The 21,325-nt window shown below is 39.9% G+C and overlaps 1 protein-coding gene across 2 annotated transcripts in view; it reads left to right on the forward strand.

The window, feature by feature from the left end:
* The window catches only part of LOC115223485 (protein EFR3 homolog A), a 145,309-nt gene that overhangs the window by 367 nt on the left and 123,617 nt on the right, over positions 1–21,325 (forward strand). For both annotated transcript variants that reach the window (XM_036512595.1, XM_036512596.1), the window contains exon 1: positions 1–86. This exon is cut by the window's left edge and continues 367 nt beyond it. Coding sequence is in view for 1 of the 2 variants with exons in the window: in XM_036512596.1 (XP_036368489.1) it covers positions 80–86 (7 nt within the window). In the remaining variant the exon portion in view is untranslated. The remainder of the gene's footprint in view (positions 87–21,325) is intronic.

A 21,325-nucleotide genomic window follows, 5' to 3' on the forward strand; every position in this document is an offset into this window, starting at 1 on the left:
TAAATATATAAATATATTATGTAATTTATATATATACATTGTCAGTTAATATATATACACATCTCTTGCGTCAAAAAGGATGGCAGGTAAGTTTGTTTGTTTGTTTTATTTTGTAGTGGTTTTTTTTATTGTTTTGTTTCTTTCTTATTTTCGCTGTTGTTGTTGTTGTTATTGTAGTTGCTGCTGCTGCTTTCGATGGTTGTAAAAAAATTTCATTGATAATATATGTAATAATGTATTTATTGTCCTTGGACCTCTCCTTGCGAACATATCCGCCTCTTTTCCGTTCTTCACTTGCCAAGAGACCCCCCCCCTTGCTCAGCTCCCACGCACACACATACACACACACACACACACATATCTATATATATTGTGTTTCACATATATTCACATGTTTAAACATCGTTTTTTTTTTTTTTGACGAGCCAACAAGGGGGGGGGGGCTCTGAGATGTCACACGATCTGCTAGAAATAGTAGCCACATTTTCCTCTAACTACACACTACAGCCTTTAAAAAATAAAATTTAAGGGGGCGTGTTGGTTAATGTAGTTTCAAATACACTTATATTTATATTACTGGTAACATGCACTTCAGTGGGGTCACGGTTGGAATAGCTTTCAGTCGAGATTGATTGACCTGATTCTAAACAATACCGACACAGTTTTGCCTCTTCCACACATTGTGACATTTTTATGCAAAGCGGTTAAACTCAGGGGTGGAGTTTCGGATAATGTTCCATGCATCTCTCAACTTTTTATGTTATGCCTTTCCTTTAATAATAATAAGTAATAAACTGTCTTGGATACCAAAGATTCAGAATATGTGTGTGTATATATATATATATTATATATATATATATATATATATATATATATATGTATGTATATATATATTTCGATTTTGGATTTGGTTTGCAAGATTCTTTGTATGAGTTCGTGTGTTGAAGCATATTCTGTTGTGTCTGGGAGAGTCATTCTCTTTTAGTACCTTATTATTTAACACACTCACCGGTAACATTTCCTCTTATTTCGTCTTTTTATTTTCCTAGGAAATAAGTGGGAAATTGTACCGGTGGGTGTGTTAAAATAATAAGGTACTAAAAGAGAATGACTCTCCCCTGACACAACAGTATATATAAATATATGTGTGTATATATAATGTATGTAACCTAAAGCTTAGGTTGACTGCTGCATTGGAAATATCTTTTCTACCCTCCCAGGACATTATATATATATATATACATACATACCGGAGTAAACACATAAATGTGAAACAAGGTGGAAAAAAAGAGTACTCAAATACCAGTGGTAGAGTAATATGCTTTATTTAAAGCAGCAGAAAATTCAACAAAAAAACCCCCCTTTTTTTGTTGAATTTTCTGCTGCTTTAAATAAAGTATATAGATTATATATATATATAGTGTTTGAAGTGGTGTACATTAAGAAAAAAGGAGGCAGTCCAAATTTTGGATAATTCTTTATTAGCGCTTTCGCTCTGACCGAACTCTTGAAGAGTTCGGTTAAACGATCGAAAGAGGTAATAAAGAATTGTCCAAAATTCTGACTGCCTCATTTTTTCTTATATGCATACATACACCCCCTTATGTGTGTAATTTGCTTTGCTTCGTTTTCTGTATGTATAAAATGTGTGTATATACAAATATGTAGGTATTTATACATATGTATCTACATGTGTATAATATATAATGTAACGAGCGGATGTCTAGCCACTTTTGAGATTTCTATGTGTGTGTCTATGTATGTGTGTGTGTATGTATGTATGTGTGTGTGTGTATGTATGTATATGTGTGTGTGTATGTATGTATATGTGTGTGTGTATGTATGTATATATGTGTGTGTTGTATGTATATATGGTGTGTGTGTGTATGATGTATATGTGTGTGTGTGTATGTATGTATTATATGTGTGTGTGTGTGTGTATGTATGTAATATGTGTGTGTTGTGTATGTATGTATATATGTGTGTGTGTGTATGTATGATATATGTGTGTGTTGTGTATGTATTATATATGTGTGTGTGTGATGTATGTAATATTGTGGTGTGGTGTGTATGTATGTATATATGTGTGTGTGTGTGTGGTGTATGTATGTATATATGTGTGTGTGTGTGTGTATGTATATATGTGTGTGTATGTATTGTGTATATATATATATATATATATGTATGTGTGTGTATGTATGTATGTATATGTATATATATAAATAAACAGTCGACACAATTTCTTTTATATATATTACTTTAAATATATAATGGTATTCTTGCCTATTTGTAATTAAGCACATTCGACACCACAAACAAGATATCAATCGAAAATCAAGGTTGAAATATGAAAATCCCCTCCAAAAAAAACGTCTATTTAATTGAGGATGCATGGCCAAATATCTCCGCCAGTGTTGGATAATAACAGGTCAAAGTGTTATGGAACCTACATTCCTGTTCTGCTTCTCCAAGACCAAATATATTTCACTCTTTGAATTACTTATGTTGTCACTTTTCGCTTAAGAAAGAAAGAAAAAAATTGCTAGTTTTCTCGTATTCTACTGTTTTATTAGGGTGATAATTAATGTGTCTTTTTATCAGGGTGTCGTAATTAATGTGGAATGTAAATTTCCAGTTTGTATCAACGTTGTTTAGATTTGCGAGGGAGACTATATTGTTGCTCAACCTGCTAGAAATAGTAGCTAAACACCCTCTCTCTCTCTCTTACAGACGTTGTTAGATTTGCGAGGCAGACTATTGTGTTGTTCAACCTGCTAGAAATAGTAGCTAAACACCTCTCTCCCTCTCTTACATACGTTGTTAGATTTCCGAGGGAGACTATTGTGTTGTTCAACCTGCTAGAAATAGCAGCTAAACACCTCTCTCTCTCGCTCTCTTACATACGTTGTTAGATTTGCGAGGGAGACTATTATTGCTCAACCTGCTAGAAATAGTAGCTAAACACCCCTCTCTCTCTTACATACGTTGTTAGATTTGCGAGGGAGACTAGTGTTGCTCAACCTGCTAGAAATAGTAGCTAAACACCTATCTCTCTCTTTTTCTTACATACGTTGTTAGATTTGCGAGGGAGACTATTGTGTTGCTCAACCTGCTAGAAATAGTAGCTAAACAGCCCTCTCTCTCTCTCTTACAGACGTTAGATTTGCGAGGGAGACTATATTGTTGCTCAACCTGCTAGAAATAGTAGCTAAACACCTCTCTCTCTTTAATCGCACACTACGGTCTTATTAAAAGAGGGTAATGCCCTAGATGTACTGTGTCTGAATGAGGAAACGAAGTGGACACGGTTGGAACGCCATTGATGTTAGAGGTTAGCTCGAAGAGAACATATATCTAGAGTTTGGCGCAACAATGGCAAGAATGTAGACGAATATATAAAGCGAAGCAGACACAACACACACACACTCTCTCTCTCTCTCTGTCTGTCTGTCTCTGTCTCTCTCTCTCTCTCTTTGGAGAAATATTCAAGATCGAAAGCAACACGATATTGAAAGTCGTGTTGCATTCTTACACATTGAATCACAATAAGTGAGAGAGAGAAGGAGGCGGAGGTTTGGTCAGGTTGTAGTGGTGGTGGTGGTGTTGGGAGGGGGAGAAGAGTGAAAGTGAAAAGTCGGTGTGTATTATTATTATTACTTGGGAGCGATACGAGAGAGGAGTGTCTGTGAGATTTGAGTTGCGGGAGGAGGAGGAGAGTTAATACATCGTAGTTAGGGAGAGAAGCAAGGAATGTGGTTGGCGCTTTATAGAGAGGGGGTTTTTTGTTTTTTTGTTTTTCTTTTTTTTTTTTTTCTTTTTTGAGGAGCGTTGACACGTTGAAATGAAAAAGAGGAAGAATGAGCAGAGGAGGCGGAAGAGGGGGTTTACGGATTATGCAGTGTTGGGAGTCGTGGGCGGGGGAGGGGGCTGACGGATAATTGGGTAAAGGAGGAGGAGGAGGAGGAGGTGAGGGTCTTTGACACAGAGACTGGAAGAGAAGGAGAAGGAGGTGGAGGAGGAGAGCCGGCGTTTTATGAGGAAGAAGCCGGCGATGTAGTTTGTCCAGTATCGTGGAGGCGGCGGAGGAGGAGGAGGAGGAAGGGGAGGTGGTGGAGTACTAGCACAGTGGCAGAGATATTTGGGGTGGGTGGGGGGTGGGGGGGGAACTGAGGTTTTGACTCGGTGGTGGGAGGAGCATTGTCACGTCGCGAGGAGGAGGAGAATTGACCCAGTAGAAGGAGAAGAGATGACATTGACATGGCAAGGAGGATGGTAGGCACATCTTAGTGGACATAAGAGACGGTGAGAGGGGGAGGGGGAAATACAGAAGGATTGTTGATGGTCAGGTCAGTTCAGTTGGATTTGTTACAACAAACTAGTGTATTGATAGAATTGTGCAGAGGCAATTGGACCTGTTTCGTCACTTTTTTGCACTCTGACACTCAAATCCTGTCCAAGCCAACTTGACCTTCCATTCTGGAGTCTCTCTCCTTCTCTCTTTTTACTCTCTTTACTTGTTTCAGTCATTTGACTGCGGCCATGCTGGAGCACCGCCTTTAGTCGAGGAGCAAATCGACCCCCCAGACACTTATTCTTTTGTAAGCCCAGTACTTATTCTATCGGTCTCTTTTTTTTTGCCGAACCGCTAAGTGACGGCGACGTAAACACACCAGCATCGGTTGTCAAGCAATGCTAGGGGGACAAACACAGACACACAAACATACACACACACACACATATATATGACGGGCTTCTTTCAGTTTCCGTTTACCAAATCCACTCGCAAGGCTTTGGTCGGCCCGCGGCTATAGTAGAAGACACTTGCCCAAGATGCCACGCAGTGGGACTGAACCTGGAATCATGTGGTTGGTAAGCAAGCTATTTACCACACAGCCACTCCTGCACCTGTAAATGTAAAGTAAAATATTTTCAGGTACCCTTAAAATACTGTTTAATTTTCCTATGAAACAGTGATTCTCGACATATGACCCTTAGGGGCCCCACATAAGATTTTGTCAAAATTTATGTGCAACTACATTGGCTATAACTTCTGCATTACACAAGATATTTTAATAGGTTTTTTTTTTGTTGTGTATAATTTCTTATAATATCATAAAAATGTAATAGGATTTTTTAAACATGGGGTGGTTATGAGGGTCCATCTGAGGAATCAAGGAGGTCCTTAAAAAAAAAAGGGGCTGAGAAGCACTGCTATAAAACACCCAAAATGTAAGGCACCTTTGCTGATGACATGTACAAAGGCACCCGGTATACTCTGTGGAGTGGTTGGCATTAGGAAGGGCATCTAGCTGTGGAAACCAAGCCAAAACAGACTGGACTCTGGTGCAGATCTCTGGCTTTCCCGTCAAATTGTCAACCCATGCCAGCATGGAAAATGGACACATGACGGTGAATTATAATAAGTACATCAACATCAAATAAAAATCATATGGAAATTGTAGCTGTGATACCTGTGCCGGTGGCACGTAAAAAGCACCATCCGAACGTGGCCGATGCCAGCGCCGCCTTGACTGGCTTCCGTGTCAGTGGCACATAAAAAGCACCAACTGATCGTGGCCATTGCCAGCCTCCCCCCCTGACACCAGTGCTGGTGGCATGTAAAAAGCACCCACTACACAGAGTGGTTGGCATTAGGAAGGTCATCCAGCTGTAGAACATTGCTAGATCAGACTGGAGCCTGGTGCAGCCTCCAGGCTTCTCAGACCCCGGTCGAACCGTCTAACCCATGCTAGCATGGAAAACAGACGTTAAACTATGATGATGATGAAAAAATTTTTTTTTAAATTAAAAGAAAGGTATCTTCTCCATGGGACTCTATCATGGGAGGAAATAATATGTAAACAAGAATATGTAAACTAAGGCAGTGAGCTGGCAGAAATGTTAGCATGCTGGGCGAAATGCCTAGCGGTATTTCATCTGCCGTTACATTCTGAGTTCAAATTCTGCCAAGGTCGACTTTGCCTTTCATCCTTTCGGGGTCGATAGATTAAGTACCAGTTACACACTGGGGTCGATGTAAACGACTTAATCCATTTGTCTATCCTTGTTTGTCCCCTCTGTGTTTAGCCCCTTGTGGGTAGTAAAGAAATAGGTATCCAGCCAAAATATTCTATTAGTTTTTCTGTTCAAACTGACCAGATCTGGCCTCTCACACTTACCCTACAATATTATTCCAAAAATAAACACTCATATCATTGAAATTTCGAAGCTACACGATGATGCATGACTAATTCAAATCAATGTGAATAAAAAAGCGTTACACTTGTCAGAGTAATCTGAATGTTAAAGGGTTAATCTGCCCTTCTTTTTAATGACATCATCGCCTGGCACCCAACTCAAATAATTGCAAGTATTTCCAGTTAGATGGTCATATCACAGTAGTTAAGCAACATCAACCATAATCTCGTGGCCTATGCCAGGGGCGTTACCAGCCCACTTATGCGTACCTTTCTTTCTGTGGACACTAAAACTCTGCTTGCGAAGACTTGTTGAGGCAAGTGAAATCAAAATCAAATTTGATGACTGGCGTCCGTGCTAGCGGGTTGCAAAGAGCACCATACGAGTGTGATCATTGACAGAGCAGCTAACCGGCTTCTGTGCCAGTGACACTTAAAAGGCACCATTCAAACGTGATCGTTACCAGCGTCGCACTACTGGCACTCGAGCCCTGTGCTAGTAGGGTATTAAGAGCTCCATCTGAGCGTGATCGTTGCCAGAGTGGCTATCTGGCCTCCATGCTAGTGGCATGTAAAAAAACACCATTCGAGCGTGATCTCTACCAGCATCGCCTTACTGGCACCTGCGCCGGTGGCATGTGTGAAAGATTCAAGCGAGGTCGTTGCCAGTGCCGCCTGACTGGCCCCGTGCTGGTGGCACGTAAAAGCACCCACTACACTCTCGGAGTAGTTGGTGTAAGGAAGGGCATCCAGCTGTAGAAACTCTGCCAGATCAAGATTGAAGCCTGGTGCAGCCATCTGGTTCGCCAGCCCTCAGTCAAAATCGTCCAACCCATGCTCGCATGGAAAGCGGACGTTAAACGATGATGATGATGAAGCCTAGTTAGTACTTTGATGGGTGACTGGGAAACCTAGGTGGTGTAAGCATCATTCACTTTTGAGTCCACTCTGTAGGATGGTTTGTGTTAGGGGAGGCATCCAGCCTTAAAAAACCATGCCAAAATGGACACTGAAGCCTGGTGCAGTATTCTGCCTAGCCAGCTCCTGTCAAACCTATTTCTTTACTACCCACAAGGAGCTAAACATAGTAGGACAAACAAGGACAGACAAACGGATTAAGTCGATTATATCGATCCCAGTGCGTAACTGCTACTTAATTTATCGATCCCGATAGGATGAAAGGCAAAGTTGACCTCGGCAGAATTTGAACTCAGAACGTAATGCATACACACAAATACAAATACATACATACAAAGAAACATACATACACATTCACACACACAAACACACACATGCATATGATTACTTCATCTCTTGTCAGATAATAGTTTCAAATTTTCGCACAAGGCCAGTAATTCTGGGGAAGGGTGTAAGTCGATTGATCGACCCCAGTGTTCGCCTGGTACTTAATTTATCGATCCTGAAAGGATGAAAGGTAAAGTTGACCACGGCGGAATTTGAACTCAGAACGTAATGGCAGACGAAATACGGATATGCATTTCGCCTGGTGTGCTAACGTTTCTGCCAGCTCGCCGCCTTACTCCTGTCAAACCATCCAACCCATGCCAGCATGGAAAGTAGAAGTTAAATGATGAAAAATGGCTATAGGCGCAGGAATGGCTGTGTGGTAAGTAGCTTGCTTACCAACCACATGGTTTCGGGTTCAGTCTCACTGCGTGGCATCTTGGGCAAGTGTCTTCTACTATAGCCTCGGGCCGACCAATGCCTTGTGAGTGGATTTGGTTGATGGAAACTGAAAGAAGCCTGTCATATATATGTATATATATATATATATATGTGTGTGTGTGTGTGTGTGGTGTGTGTGTGTGTGTATATGTTTGTGTGTTTGTGTTTGTCCCCCTAGCATTACTTGACAACCGATGGTGGTGTGTTTACGTCCCCGTCACCTAGCGGTTTGGCAAAAGAGACTGATAGAATAAGTCCCGGGGTCGATTTGCTTGACTAAAGGCGGTGCTCCAGCATGGCCGCAGTCAAATGACTGAAACAAGTAAAAGAGTAAAAGAATATGTCTGGGTTTGAAGCTACCTTCCAATCTGATCTATTCATTAGTGACAGAGGTTCTTTGAAGGCCCATGAAACCAGCTTAAAAAAAAAAAAAGAGAGTATCATGAACTACCCTTGTTAGGAGCTTCTTACTCTATGACTTTACTGCTGCTACTACTACTGCTGCTGCTTGTTTTTATTGATTATACACTAGAAGAATATTTCTAAAGAATGTTGTATTGTCTACTGTAAAGATACAGACAATAATTACTATCACCACCTCCACCACGAGATAATAATTATGATTAGTTTTTCTGATTTTGGCACAAAGCCAGCAATTTTTAGGTGGCGGTGGGGATGTCGATTAATTGACTTCAGTACTCTGCTGGTGCTTATTTTATCAGCTTAGAATTAATAAATGGCCAAATCCACCTTGGCAGAATTTGAACTGGTGCAAATGCTGCTAATCATTTTGTCCCAACACGATGGTAACACATTTACTAGCTCTCCGTCTTTAATAGTGATTTCAAATTTTGGCACAAGGCCAGCAACTTCGGGGAGGGGTTAAGTCGATTACATCCACCCCAGTGTTCAACTGGTGCTTCTTTTACCAACCCAAAAAGAATGAAAGGCAAAGTCGAACCCGGTAGAATTTGAACTCAGAATGCGAAGACGGACGACACATCACTAAGCATTTCTCCCAGCATGCTAATGATTCTTCCAGCTTGCCACTTTAATAATAATAATAATGATAATAATAATAATAATAATAATAAATGATGCAGTACCAGGCAGTGGCTCTCATGGCTTCTGATCTTAACTGATTGGAAGTGTTATCATGTACATTGTTTTGTCTTGGTATAAAAGATGGGCTACAGCAAATATTCTGCTCAATACCACAGATTTGCTTGTCACTTGTTTGACTTTAACCAGTGGAGCATGTCCCTTAGTGGCTGACAATATGTGCATCCCTTATCACGAGCAGAAGTAATGGGAGAGCATCATAGCCATATGTTGAGAGGGATTCTTTGGGGTTTGAATAATTCACCTCTGGAAACATGGGTGTTTCGTTCAACATCCTTAAACAACCCTTATTCAGGGACCTTTTGAGTGGGATGGGCTACTCGACCAGAAGAAAATTCTAACTGGGCCCCACCTGCAAGGTCATGTGCTGTTTATCTTGACATTAGATCACCATGTCGCGCACACATGGTTGTGATGCATGTGCCTGGTGTACCCTTATCAGACAGGTAGTCATGATGGGTATACTGGGCTTCGTATATTTTACCCCAGTGTCACTTTGATGGCATGCACTGCTCTCTCACTCAATAATAATAATAATAATAATAATGATAATAATTCTTTATACTGGAGGCACAAGGTCTCAAATTTGTGGGGAGGGGACTGGTCAATTACATCGATCCCCAGTGTTTCACTGGTACTTAATTTATCGACCCTGAAAGGATGAAAGGCAAAGTTGACCTCGGCAGACTTTGAGCTGAGAACATGAAGACAGAAAATACTACTATGCATTTCACCCGGCGTGCTAATGATTCTTAATAATAATAATAATAATAATAATAATAATAATCCTTTCTATTATAAGCACAAGGCCTGAAATTTGCAGGGAGGGGGTAGTCAATTACATCGACCCCAGTGCATAACTGGTACTTATTTAATTGACTCCGAAAGGATGAAATTCGAAGTCGACCTTGGCAGAATTTGAACTCAGAATGCAGTGGCAGACAAAATACTGTTAAGCATTTCGCCTGGTGTGCTAATGATTCTGCCAGCTCACCACCTTAATAATAATAATAATAATAATAATAACAATCTTTTCTACTCTAGGCACAAGGCCCGAAATTTTTGGGGAGGGGGGCCAGTTGATTAGATCGACCCCAGTACACAACTGGTACTTAATTTATCGACCCTGAAAGGATGAAAGGCAAAGTCAGCCTTGGCCGAATTTAATAATAATTAATAATCCTTTTGACTATTAGCACAAGGTTTTAAATTTTGGGTGCAGGTGCTGTAACATGTCGCCGGCACGGCTGCTGTAACGTGTCGCTGGCATGGGTGGTGTAACGTGTCGCCGGCACGGGTGGTGTAACGTGTCGCCGGCACGGGTGGTGTAACGTGTCGCCGGCACGGGTGGTGTAACGTGTCGCCGGCACGGGTGGTGTAACGTGTCGCCGGCACAGGTGGTGTAACGTGTCGCCGGAACGGCTGCTGTGACGTGTCGCCGGAACGGCTGCTGTAACGTGTTGCCGGAATGGCTGCTGTAACGTGTCGCCGGCACAGCTATTGTAACGTGTCACCGGAACGGCTGCTGTAATGTGTCACCGGAACGGCTGCTGTAACATGTCACCGGAACAGCTGCTGTAACGTGTCACCGGAACAGCTGCTGTAACGTGTCACCGGAACGGCTGCTGTAACGTGTCACTGGCACGGCTGCTGTAACGTGTCACCGGCACGGCTGCTGTAATGTGTCACCGGCACGGCTGCTGTAACGTGTCACTGCCACTGGCCACAACTATGATTTCATATATATATATATATATATATATATATATGTGTGTGTGTATGTGATGGGGTTGTCTCTTTTTATCTTGATAGTTGTCACTGTCATGTAAGCAGTGTCATTTATTTCCAGTATTCTGTGAAAACATGTCAAGCTATGGGGAAATATTAATCTTCCTCAGAAATAGGTGAGGGTCGGCAACAGGCAGGATTTTCACAAATAGATCCTTTATCTCCTCCCCTCTCCTCCTCCATCTCCCCCTCTCCTCCTCCATCTCCTTCCCTGTCTTCCTCCATCTCCTCTCCTGTCTTCCTCCATCTCCTCCCCTGTCTTCCTCCATCTCCTCCCCTGTCTTCCTCCATCTCCTCCCCTCTTCTCCATCTCCTCTCTTCCTCCATATCCTCCCCTCTTCTCCATCTCCTCTCTTCCTCCATATCCTCCCCTCTCTTCGTCCATCTCCTGCATCTCTTCCCTCTCCTCCTCCATCTCCCCCCTCTCTCTCTCTCTCGACACCTTTCCCATCTCCACATAGTAGTAGTAGTAACAATAATATTTATAGTATTGATGCATAAACGTAAACAGACAGAAAGCCACAAATCGGCAGAACGAAAACACTTAAGTTGTACCAAACCCCAGTTTCTGACTGATAGTTTCTGCTTTCATTGATCCTCCATTAAAGTCAACCTTGACAGGATTTGAAGTCAGAATGTAAAGGTCAAAAATCAAGCGCCGTCACCACAAGGGCATTTTGTCCACTCTCCTGAGGATTCCACTATTGACAACATTGGCACAGTGCCACATTTTGTTCAGTGTTGTTGTCGGTTCCATCTTCCACTGTATATTTATTTATATTGGCATCAAGCCACCACACATTCTGGTAGGAAAGAATGCAGTTGAATTAACTTCAATGTTTATTATTATCTCTTCTTAGTTTCTGGGGCAGCGAAAAGGCAGAATTGTGAGAAAATTGTAAAAAAATAAAAATAATGGAAAAAATGTCTAACGGCACTTGTTGCAGCTTTTTACATTCTGAGGTCATCATCATCATCGTTGTTTAGTGCCCTCCATGCTTGCTTCCATGGGTTGGATGGAATTTCGTTGAGGCAGGGTTTTTCACAGCTGGATACTCTTCCTGTGGCCAACCCTCATATATTTTCAATTAAAATAATATTTCCCCACAGTCAGATGTTTTTTTTTTGTGAAAGATTGGAAATGAACAACATATGATGGGACAATGAGAGTAAACACACATGTCTATCTATCTATTTATCCATCCATCCATCCATCGATCCGTACACCCACTCACCCACCTACCTACTCCTCCATCCGTTTCTAAGAAGTTATCTTTATAATCACATGATTTTAGGTTCAGTCCCACTGCACAGCACTTGCGCTTCCATGGGTTGGATGGTATTTCGTTGAGGCAGGGTTTTTCACAGCTGGATACTCTTCCTGTGGCCAACCCTCATGCATTTCCAATTAAAGTAATATTTCCTCACAGTCAGATGTTTTTTTTTTTTGTGAAAGATTGGAAATGAACAACAGGCGCAGGAGTGGCTGTGTGGTAAGTAGCTTGCTAACCAACCACATGGTTCCGGGTTCAGTCCCACTGCGTAGCATCTTGGGCAAGTGTCTTCTGCTATAGCCCCGGGCCGACCAATGCCTTGTGAGTGGATTTGGTAGACGGAAACTGAAAGAAGCCTGTCGTATATATATGTATATATATGTATGTGTATATGTTTGTGTGTCTGTGTTTGTCCCCCTAGCATTGCTTGACAACCGATGCTGGTGTGTTTACGTCCCCGTCACTTAGCGGTTCGGCAAAAGAGACCGATAGAATAAGTACTGGGCTTACAAAGAATAAGTCCCGGGGTCGATTTGCTCGACTAAAGGCGGTGCTCCAGCATGGCCGCAGTCAAATGACTGAAACAAGTAAAAGAGTAAAAGAGAAAAAGAGTGATATGATGGGACAACGAGAGTAGACACAAACACACATGTCTATCTATCTATCTATCTATCTATCCATCCGTCGATCCGTACACCCACTCACCCACCTACCTACTCCTCCATCCGTTTCTAAGAAGTTATCTTTATAATCACATGATTTTAGGTTCAGTCCCACTGCACAGCACTTGCGATAACTATCTTATATCAGAGCTCCAGACTGACCAGTGCCTTGTGCAAGATAGAACCTGAAAGCAGCCTCAGTGTGTGTGCGTGTATTTTTTCATTCTCTTATTTCAGTCATTTGACTGCGGCCATGATGGAGCACCACTTTTTGTCAAATAAATCAACCCCAGGACTTATTCTTTTGTAAGCCTAGTACTTATCCTATTGGTCTCTTTTGCCGAACCACTAAGTTATACAGATGTAAACACACCAACATCGGTTGTCAAGCGATGTTGTGGGGGACAAACGCAGACACACACAAAGATATATATACGAGAACTAGGTTGCATGGAAACAATTGTAGTGATTATAAAGATTTTGCCTTTCATCCTTTTGGGGTCGATTAAATAAGTACCGGTTACGCACTGGGGTCGATGTAATGTTCCTCTGTACTCCTTCTCGTTGACTCCGACTTATTCAATTACATATATAAGATGTCTCAGAAGTGATGTAAAAGATATAATAACTGTTTATTAGCTGAGAGACATTGTATAAATTACAATGTTAAGAGAGTAACTCTTGTACAAAGGTGCCACTCAACAGAATCTCTTGACAACTGATGCATTTATGCTATCATTGATCTCAACTTCAGAATCTTCTTTGAAACAATTAACATATACGTAAGAGTGGCTGTGTGGTAAGTAGCTTGCTTACGAACCACATGGTTTCGGGTTCACTCCCACTGCGGGGCACCTTGGGCAAGTGTCTTCTACTTATAGCCTCGGGCCGACCAAAGCCCTGTGAGTGGATTTGGTAGACGGAATCTGAAAGAAGCCCATCGTAATATGTATATATGTATGTGTATGTATGTGTGTGTGTTTGTGTTTGTCCCCCCCAACATCGCTTGACAACTGATGCTGGTGTGTTTACGTCCCCGTAACTTAGTGGTCCAGCAAAAGAGACCGATAGAATAAGTACTGGGCTTACAAAGAATGTCATGTGGTTGATTTGCTCGACTAAAAGGTGGTGCTCCAGTTGGCCACAGTCAAATGACTGAAACAAGTGAAAGAGTAAAGAGTATACATGTTTCTGGCACCTGTTCACTGTCACATCTTGTTTCTGACATAATATCTTTGTCCCCGAAGATGCCTTCATTTGGCCTGATAGATATGATGTCAGGGGCCACCAGATCCCGGTGTTCAGTGGTTGGTAGACCACTGACCAGCTTTAGTTGCTGGTTGCCTGATTTGCTGCCAGTGTGGTTCATTTTCTGATTCTTTGGGGTCTGCTACCCACTGGCTTCTCTAAGCTTTTTATGTGCTTCATTGCATTGCTTGTTGTTCAGTTTGGCCACATTCCAGCAAAATCAAGTAGAATGATGCCCTTGTCATCCTCTAAAACAGACACCATGACTTTGTGCTGATCTCTGGCTCTTGAACTTCTAAGGCCTTGAAGAATAAATGTGATGTTATTTCAGAGACTGAATCTTCATTTTCAAGTAATAAAGATACGAGGTGGGTGCCGAAAAGCTCATGGTTTTAAGGGTATAGCAAAAGGCCTGGTTGGAGGCCCAACCTTCTGAGTTTTTACAGGGCTTAGAAAAACTTAAGTACCACTGCAATAAGTGTGTGAATCTGAGAGGGCAATACATTGGATAAAATCATAACCTATGAAGTGCTGGGATTTGCGCTTACATAACATGAACTAGAAACATTGCCAGATAAGACTGGAGCCTGGTGCAGCCTTCTGGCTTCCCAGATCCCCGGTCGAACCGTCCAACCCATGCTAGCATGGAGAACGGACGTTAAACGATGATGATGATGATGAAACCGTCATGCACACACAAAAAATAATGGTTTCAAGTCTTACATCATCTGAAAAGTCATTAGTTGAACTATTAGTCCTCTTGCATTCTGGTGGGTATTGGAGTGTTTGAGTGACATTAGACACCAACAAATGCCCATAAATTAAATGCATCTATCTGGGCCACGATCGTGGCCTGTTGACCTGTGCTTGACAGCCATAATTGTGGCCCATTGCGCTTTATGTGTTAACTGATTCTTCTGTATTTTCTTTAACCCAGAGCCAGGAACTCTCCAGCATTCCTTCATATGCCTGTGGTTAATCCTTTTTCATCTGATTGAAAAAGAAAAAAATGTATCTTCATTGGTTTCAAATGCTTCCAGGAGATCAGCAGATTTCCACCCTTTTCTCCTTCAAATCAGGTGCCAACCGCCAAGGTACCCACTTTGTACCCAAGGTCTTTTACCATATTCTGTAAAGCATTGTGACTACAGTCTCATTGCGCAGCAATCTTATGGATTGTAACTCATCTGTCTCCACAGATCAATACATCCGATCACTTGTTTTATTGATCTGATTTGATGATCTATCTACCACTGCATGGATTATCCTCAGTGTTGGTTTCCCGTATTTGTCCGACAGTGCACATAGCTTTTCTCATTGGAGTCATCTTCATAAACAAACAACCTGTAGCCTTGTGTCTGCCTAGCAGCCTGCACTCCACCTTTGTCAAGCACTCAATGATGGCGCAATACCTCTGCTTGGAAGCCACTATTTGGCTGCAGTAAAGGAGAACATGAAGAGTTATTGCCGAAGAATGGCACTCTTCTATTTATTTGTGTATAACTTCTGGATGAGTTACCTCGGTCCTATATAGTCTTAACAAAAAATGAAATTGACTGACACATAATTTTTGAACTTGTGGAAGGCAAACTGGATGCCGAAGTATTGTTCAACGAATTTCACATGATATGGCACTCTTCCATTTTAGTCTGGAAAAAAAATCAAACAAACCCCAGGTGTAAAATGGATGATGTTGATTACGACTGTAACCATCAGAGTATTGTTATTTTCTGTGTCAAAGACTATGTTGTCTAATGTAGTGGTTCTCAACCAGTTTTTAGCTATAGACCCCTTCGATTCCTATTTTACTCAGGTGTACCCTAATAACCACTTCATATTTAAAAAATCCGATATTTTTGTAATCAAATATAAAGAATTATATATAGAAAAAAATGAAAATAATTTGTGTATTGTAGAAGAATAACCAATTTATTTCACATAAATTTTAACTACAAAATCTTGTGTGAACCCCCTAAAAACCAAATGGACCTCGGTTGAGACCCACAGATCTAATGTGTCCTTCTCTTGCAAAACTGAAAAGTATAATTTGTGGGGAAATATGGTTGCAATTTCTAGCAAGTCTTGTGACGTCCTTGAATTTATGGGGTGTGTGAGTGAGGAGTAAAGGTGTAAAGGAATGATTTCAAAGCTTTCCTCCTTTTGCTTCATTCTGTTCTTGCTTCTTTTAATTATGTTTAATATTTTAATATTCTTTCCCTCTAAGGAGGTGAGCTGGCAGAAACGTTAGCATGCCGAGCGAAATGCTTAGCGGTATTTTGCATTCTGAGTTCAAATTCCGCCATGGTCCTTTGCCTTTCATCCTTTCGGGGTTGATAAATTAAGTACCAGTTATGCACTGGGGTCGATGTAATTGACTTAATCTCTTTGTCTGTCCTTGTTTGTCCCCTCCATGTTTAGCCCCTTGTAGGCAATAAAGAATTAAGAAACGTTAGCACACCAGGCGAAATGCTTAGCGGTATTTTGTCTGCCGCTACTTTCTGAGTTCAAATTCCGCCGAGGTCGACTTTGCCTTTCATCCTTTCGGGGTCGATTAAATAAGTATCAGCTACACACTGGGGTCGATGTAATCGGCTTAATCCGTGTGTCTGTCCTTGTTTGTCCCCTCTGTGTGTAGCCCCTTGTGGGTAGTAAAGAAATAGGTATTTCGTCAGTCTTTAAGTTATGAGTCCAAATTCTGCCATGGTCCTTTGCCTTTCATTCTTTCGGGGTTGATAAATTAAGTACCAGTTACGCACTGGGGTTGATGTAAAATGACTTAATCTCTTTTTCTGTCCTTGTTTGTCCCCTCCATGTTTAGCCCCTTGTGGGCAATAAAGAAATAAGAAACGTTAGCATGCTGGGCGAAATGCTTAATGGTATTTCATCTTTCTTTACGTTCTGAGTTCAAATTCTGCTGAGGTCAACTTTGCCTTTCATCCCTTCAGGGTCGATAAATTAAGTACCAGTTGCATACTGGGGTCGATCTGATCGACTGTCCCCACCATCCCCTCAAATTTCAGACATTGTGCCTAGAATAGAAAAGAATATTCTTTCCTTTTGTTTGTTGAGTCTGAAATATATTTTTTATTGTTGTTCACTGTTGTTTCTGCTAAGTTTGGTACCCTTTCCTTTTTTATTTTGCTTATCTTGGGTGTCTTTTTCACATTTTTCACACACACTATGTATGTATGTTCCATCTTTGCTCCAGATAGGTTGAAGTCATATATATATATATATATATATATATATATATATTATATATATATATACATGTATATATATATTGGGTTGTCCGGAAAGTTCATGCCAATTTATAGTAGCTTACCTTTCGACTTATTTTAGAACATGGATGAGTCCATAAAATAGGATTTGACTACACCTCCATTTAGAGCACAGTTTAAGATATCTTTTCGTGGAAGAAGGTTTATGTTCCTATAACCTGTTTTAATTCTGTAACCCTTTAAAATGGAAGATAAGAAAGTTCATTTTCGGCACTTGATGCTTTGGGAACCAGAAAAAATTGCTGCAGATCGGCTGGGATGTGTTACCCCACCCTTCATATTCACCAGATATTGCTCCTTCGGATTTCCACTTATTCAGGTCTCTGCAGAATAGTCTTAATGGTAAAAATTTCAATTTGTTAGACGACATAAAAAGGTACCTTGAAGAATTCTTTGCCATGAAACCACCTCAATTCTGGGAAGAGGGTATTTTCAAGTTAAAGGAAAGATGGAGACACATTGTGCAACAAAATGGTTCATATTTGGTTGATTAAAAAATGTAATGGCAAGTCTTTATTGACCTTTTTCTTTCTTTTAAAAATGGCACAAACTTTCCGGACAACCCAGATATGTATGTGCACATACACACCTTATGAAAATCAACTGAGATGTGTATGTGTGTGTGTGTGTATATGTATATATATATATATATATATATATATATATATATAATATATATATATATATACATACATACATATACACACACACACATGCAAATGTGTATGTCTGTGTATGTATATACACACATATATGCTCACATATACACACACAAACACATACATGATGGCAATCAACTTGTATAGTGGGAATATCTATACATCCACATGAATATACATTTAAGCATATGTACATTCGTGTTTATACATGCATATATGAGCACAAATATCTAGCTGCTTGTCTCTATGTACGTACACACACACACGTGTGTGTGTATGTATGTATGTATATATATATATATATAAACTTACAGTGTTTAATAAAATGAAGTAGCATGAAACAATTGGATATCCTTGTTGCTTATTTTGATATATATATATATATATATATATAGATATATATATAGAAATTCAGGGTGAGTACTTGATAATTGTAAGCACCTGTATATACCGTTTAGTGGTGTAGGTGGTGGAGTAAATTAATCAAAATAAGAACATGATGCCAAGGATTCAGCGGTACATATGTTTCGGGCCCTTATTAGACGGATCTATAACAATGCATAATGTGTGTCTATGGCCTTCTTCAGCCGTGCACAATTACTACCTCAAGGACATGTATTACATCAAAAATTCTACGTTGGGGATGCAAATCCTCTCATTCGCGTACGACATAATGCGGCACCAGCACAAGAATGAAGCGTCCATCTCGTCCTTCTCTCAATGTAGAATGAGGAAGCTTGGATGTTGAGGTAATATAAATAAATGAATAAATAAATATATACATATACAAATACAGACAGACGTGAAGGAACCTGGTAATAAGAGTAAATAGGGATAAAGATGGAGGGGCGAGAATTCAGGACGAAGGATAAAAAAATATAAAAATGTGAAAGATAAAAGAATATAAGTATAGAAATATGAAAATATAAAGTATAAAGATATAAAGAGATATAAAAAAGTATAAATGAATATAAAGATATAAAGTTATAAAAAGAAATATAAAAAATTATCAGAAATATAAAGGATACAAGAATATAAAAATGTAAAAGAATATAAGGATAAGGGATATAAAGTTGTTACGGACCAACATGGTGGTCAGGAAAATGACATATTCTGGTTGTAGAAGCCGTGGGTGTCATAAATCAACCGGGCGTCTGGGGACCTAGTGTATTGTAAATTAGAGTTGTCTGGTTAAATCGCTTATCTAGTTCCTCGTTACGTGTCTAGTGGTCAACATGTACATACGTACATGCATGGATACATACGTACATGCATGGATACATACACACATATACACGCACGTATACACAACCACACGCATAGAAGTTTACATACGTACTCTCATGTAAACATATACAGATATATACGGAAAAAGGCGCATGTAGTTGGGTACACGAACCGACGCGCATACGTACGTATATACATACATGCACATGCGTTCCTATAGGCACACTCGCACTTACACGCATGCACAAGACGAAGTGAATCTCTATGCGTATGGGCAAAAATATGCATACACCTACACTCACGCCCACACCCACGCACATGGGGGAGTAGATCCCTATGCATATACACAAAAGTATGCATATGCACAGACACAGGTATAACAAGTAGATCCATTCTCGCACACGGGCAAGATACGGAATTATAGTGGGTACAGAAGGTAGACATGAACGTAAGAAACTTGCGGGCAAGAAATTATAACAGAATATACATATATATACATGGACAATATACATATACGTATATATACACACACATATACACATATATATATACACTAGCAGTATCGCCTGGCGTTGCTCAGGTTTGTAAGGGAAATAACTATAAAGCATTTTTAGATGGTTATAGCCAAAAAGTTAAAAAATGGAAAAAAAATTATGGTAAATTTTTGTTTTGAGAGTTAAAAAGGTCGAGTTGCGTCCCCTAGACAGTCTGTGGTTTGTGTTTCTGATTCTCGACCCCGTGTCGAATTTATCGATTTTTTTCAGAACTGGGGGAACTTTTCAAAATTTTCGCTGCGTTAGTTTTGAATTATGACATTGGGCTATGTGTGTGTCAAGTTTCATCAGAATTGGTTGAAAGCCGTGGTCAGGGTGAGGGTACAACCTGACAGACACACTGACAGACAAACTGCCATTTATATATAGAGAGATATATGTATAAGTATATATATACACATATATATACATACATACATATACACACACACACATACCCACACACGCACATATATGTGTGCATACATACACACACACGCATACATACACACACGCATATATACATACACACGGACCCACGCACACGTATCCACACACACACATCTGTGTGTCTATATATGCGTGTACACATACATATACATACACAGACACACACACATATATGTATAGATATATATAAAAATATTTAAAAATGTATAAAGAAATATATAAAAAATATACACAAGCATGTAAAAAAATTATTAAAAAAGTATAAAAGAAGGGGGTACACATATAAACACAGATACTTATTCATACGCACACACATATATACACATACATACATACACAGACACACATATAAGCATATAAGCGGATACATAGATAAGCAAATAAGGAAAAAAGAGCTAAAAATAGACGTAGAGATAAAAAGTGATAAAATAGGGGTAAAAATAGAAGTAAGAATAAGGATAAAAATAAAAAGTAGAAATAAAAAATAAAAAATAAAATAAAATAAAATAAAAAGGTAATCGGGTAAAGGTTAACATGAAATGAAGGTAAAAATAAAGGGTGGTTGAAAATGTAAAGTTATAGGTGTGTGTTAAAGGTGACCACCTAGGGGCGGGGAGGGGAACTGAAAATTGGAAGGGTGGGAAGCGGGGTTTGGTGGTGTGTGCTCAACATCAGAGCTAGAAATGGAAAAAGGTATAGATATAGGGAAACAAAATATCTATATAGGAAGAAGGTAGGTGTAGGAAAAGAAATATATAGGAAAAAAAAAAATATAGGAAAAAAATATATGAGAGACAAAATATGTATATATAGGAAAGAAAAAATATATATATATAGATATATAGGAAAAAAAACCGGGATGCGCTGGAGCCGACAAGTTGCACTTGGATGGGAGGAAATTGCATGGGGGAGTTGGTATAATAGCCTAAGCTTTGTAGTATTTAAAAGTATTGGTTAGTTTGTGTATACAAGAAGGCTTGAATTCTGACCTTTTGTTAATTAGATTGTGTTTCTCCTTGAATTTCAAGATATTCAGTTCTACACAACATAGCTGGCATCCTGCTCTATTATTTAAATAAGGTGCTGCTGATCCAATGATGGACCACCTGAGTTTGAAACCTATGCTATTGTCTTTTAATTCCCAAATTTTCTTAGATAGGGAGGTGCTGCTAGCCTTATGTCTATGCTTGAACGAGGA

The sequence above is a fragment of the Octopus sinensis genome, linkage group LG23, assembly GCF_006345805.1.
Source record: "Octopus sinensis linkage group LG23, ASM634580v1, whole genome shotgun sequence".
Taxonomy (NCBI): domain Eukaryota; kingdom Metazoa; phylum Mollusca; class Cephalopoda; order Octopoda; family Octopodidae; genus Octopus; species Octopus sinensis.